The sequence below is a fragment of the Otolemur garnettii genome, unplaced genomic scaffold (genome assembly GCF_000181295.1).
Source record: "Otolemur garnettii isolate 467f Iridium unplaced genomic scaffold, OtoGar3 scaffold00120, whole genome shotgun sequence".
NCBI lineage: Eukaryota > Metazoa > Chordata > Mammalia > Primates > Galagidae > Otolemur > Otolemur garnettii.
Genome location: NW_003852515.1, coordinates 2,437,869 through 2,440,746, shown reverse-complemented (window position 1 = coordinate 2,440,746; position 2,878 = coordinate 2,437,869). Strand labels below are relative to the sequence as shown.

The 2,878-nt window shown below is 33.1% G+C and overlaps 1 protein-coding gene across 3 annotated transcripts in view; it reads right to left on the bottom strand.

The window, feature by feature from the left end:
* KATNAL1 (katanin catalytic subunit A1 like 1) overlaps window positions 1–2,878 on the bottom strand; it is a 130,837-nt gene that overhangs the window by 67,708 nt on the left and 60,251 nt on the right. For all 3 annotated transcript variants that reach the window (XM_023517752.1, XM_003797607.3, XM_023517751.1), the window contains exon 4: window positions 1,753–1,921. In XM_023517752.1, the coding sequence (XP_023373520.1) occupies window positions 1,753–1,921 (169 nt within the window). The remainder of the gene's footprint in view (window positions 1–1,752; window positions 1,922–2,878) is intronic.

Below are 2,878 nucleotides of genomic sequence, written 5' to 3'. Positions count from 1 at the left end.
TTTGAGGTTGCTGTGAGCTATGATGCCACAGCACTCTAACCAGGGTGACAGCTTGAGACTCTGCCTCAAGAACAAATAAAAAACATTTATTTCATAATTCTGGATGTCTTTTTTCAAATCCAATCCAGATTTTTAATCTATCTTGGTACGTAAAGATACCACGTATCATGAAAAATCTTAAGATAAACAGGAAAAAGTGAAGTTTAGACTTCACTAATCCCATTCTTCCAGGCCCCATCTTTACTGTCTAGTACCCTTGGCAAGTTACTTTGGTTCTCTGTATCATAGTTTCTTTATCTCTAAAATGGGGAAATAAAATACCTATTTCATAGGATTATTTCACAAATTATTACATAATCACTCTGAATGGTGCCTTGCAAAGGAGCATCCAATAAACCATGACCATGGTTCTTCTCTTGTGTTATGTGAAATTAAAAACTGAAAGTTCCTCATTCTGTCCTTAAAGTTTATCTAAAAAGCTACTCACACAGTGAGACTTGGATTTCAGTTCCTACTTTATTCTCTAAAATGCAAACCAAGACTAGCTGCACAAAGAAAGGAAGAAGAAACAAAGATAATATTTAAGACAAGGATTTTTAAGTATCCATTTATGCAGTATTTGATAATGGAGAAGTAGTTGAATTTTATCAGCAGGAAAAATTTATTTATTAGTACCCTTACTAATCCCAAAAAAGCATCTGAGACACAAATACTTACTGTTTTACAGCATAAAAGCCTCAACAAATTACAAACATAAAAACATCTAATTCATTTTCAATGACCCAGAAAGGCAGAGAAGTAAAATATGTCTTCAAATCTACCTCATGAACAGAAATAGTTGGAAAACACCAGTTTTATTCTATCATTGTCTAAAGATCCATAAGGCCTAAGAAGCTGATCTATTTACAGTCCAATACTGATCAAAACTACATGCAATAAAAATACTCAAACATAGTATATACTTTGAAGGACAAATACTTATTATTATCACTTATAAGATATGTCTTCATTATATATATCATGACAAGAATGTGATTACAAATCCTGAATTCCTATTATTATAATAATATAAAAGAAACATTCTTTGTGGCAATTCAATTACATCATCATTCATTTATGACATCACAATGGAAATAAGAAAGCTATCACTAAAAATTTTTGTCTTTTCACTAAAATCAAGGCTAAGAGATGCTTCAAATCATCCTGCTACTTCCTTACTCTGAAAGATTATCTTCAACTCATTGTCTTAAAGTCCATTTTATGGGAAGTACAGAATTTCCACTATGCTTACTCACCAATTTCCCAGATAAATACATGTGTACAATGAACGCTAAGACACGGAAATTTTCTCATTAAGGAAAAAAAAATTGTTCTAGCTCTATAATTTACAAGCAGTAGTAAATCAGATCCCTCATCTTATTCTGTTCATGTATACATCTACTTTCTTATAAGTCTTTCCCCTTTATTGTTCATTTTAACTCAGAATACTTAATATTTTTTAAAAGTTTTAAAACTCTACTTTGAATTTTACCACAAAGGATCCATTTTACTAAGTATTTTTACACATGTGTATATATATTACCCTGAAGTTATCTGCAATGCGGCATAGCTTTCAAAATACAAAGAAGGCTTTTGTTTAGAATTGGACTTTAACTCTTCCACATCAAAACCTTGAAAAGCCAACAAAAATCATAATATTCACCAAAAGTCAAGGGCTTCAAGTCAGCAAATTACAAAGAGATAGAGTCTTGCCTTGTCATCTTTCCCTCTTGCTCTATTATCCTTGTCCCTACTTGTAGAAGGTTTTTCACTCTTTGATATAGGGTGTGCTCGGCCTACAGGTCCCCGGGCTCCTACTCCCGCCATGTCTTTCCTCAGAGGTCTTACTTCTCGATTGGAACGCCTGATCTGAGGTGGAGCTCTGACAAAAAAAATAAATAAATAAATAAATAAAGTTAAAATTAATCAAAGGCAAAAGTGTTTCAATACAACTTTAGTCAACAAAACTACTCAACCAAGAAGCCCCAAATCTCACTTTTCCATTTTTTGTCAATTCATGGCTCTAACTATTAGGTTAGTTGTCAAAAATTCCTGTCTCTAAAATGTACTGGCTGATACAATTATTAAAAGCATATGAATGACACATATGGCAGCAATTATTTTGTCAAAAATAACCGTTAATCACCAATAGAGGGCAACATAGACTAGCCCCATCTAATAATTTTAATACATGTAGAGTAATGGAAAATCAGTAACTATCTTAAACCAAGGTATTAAAAGTTGAAAGGACAGAAATTCAAAATATGTCTATTTGCACAGTTTACTAATTTATTATTTTTTATGACCAAGATGATTTTCTCTGCTTCTGTATAGAAAACTCAACATTTCATTCATTAAATTACAAAAAGCAGGGCTTAATGATTACTTTTTCTTTTTTCTTTTTTTTTTGAGACAGAGTCTCACTCTGTCACCTTGGGTAGAATGCAGCAGTAGTATCATCTTAGCTCACAGCAACCTCAAACTCCTGCACTCAAGCTATCCTCCTGCTTCAGCCTCCCAAATACTTGGGACTAAAGGCATCCACCACAATACCAGGATAATTTTTCTATTTTAGTAGAGACAGGGTCTTGCTTTTGCTCAGGCTGTTCTTTTCAAAGTCCTGACCTTAAGCAATCTGCCCTCCTCAGCCTCCCAGAGTACTAAGTTATAGGGATGAGCCACCACATCCAGCATACAATTACTTTCTTAGAAATAAAATAATTTTGTATAAAATATTCATGCTTTGAAGGGGTCTAAAATCACAGGATCATTCCAATCATACAGGCCTCCAAATGTGATTAAGAATTTGATAAATATATAAATGTCCCTATACAAAGTG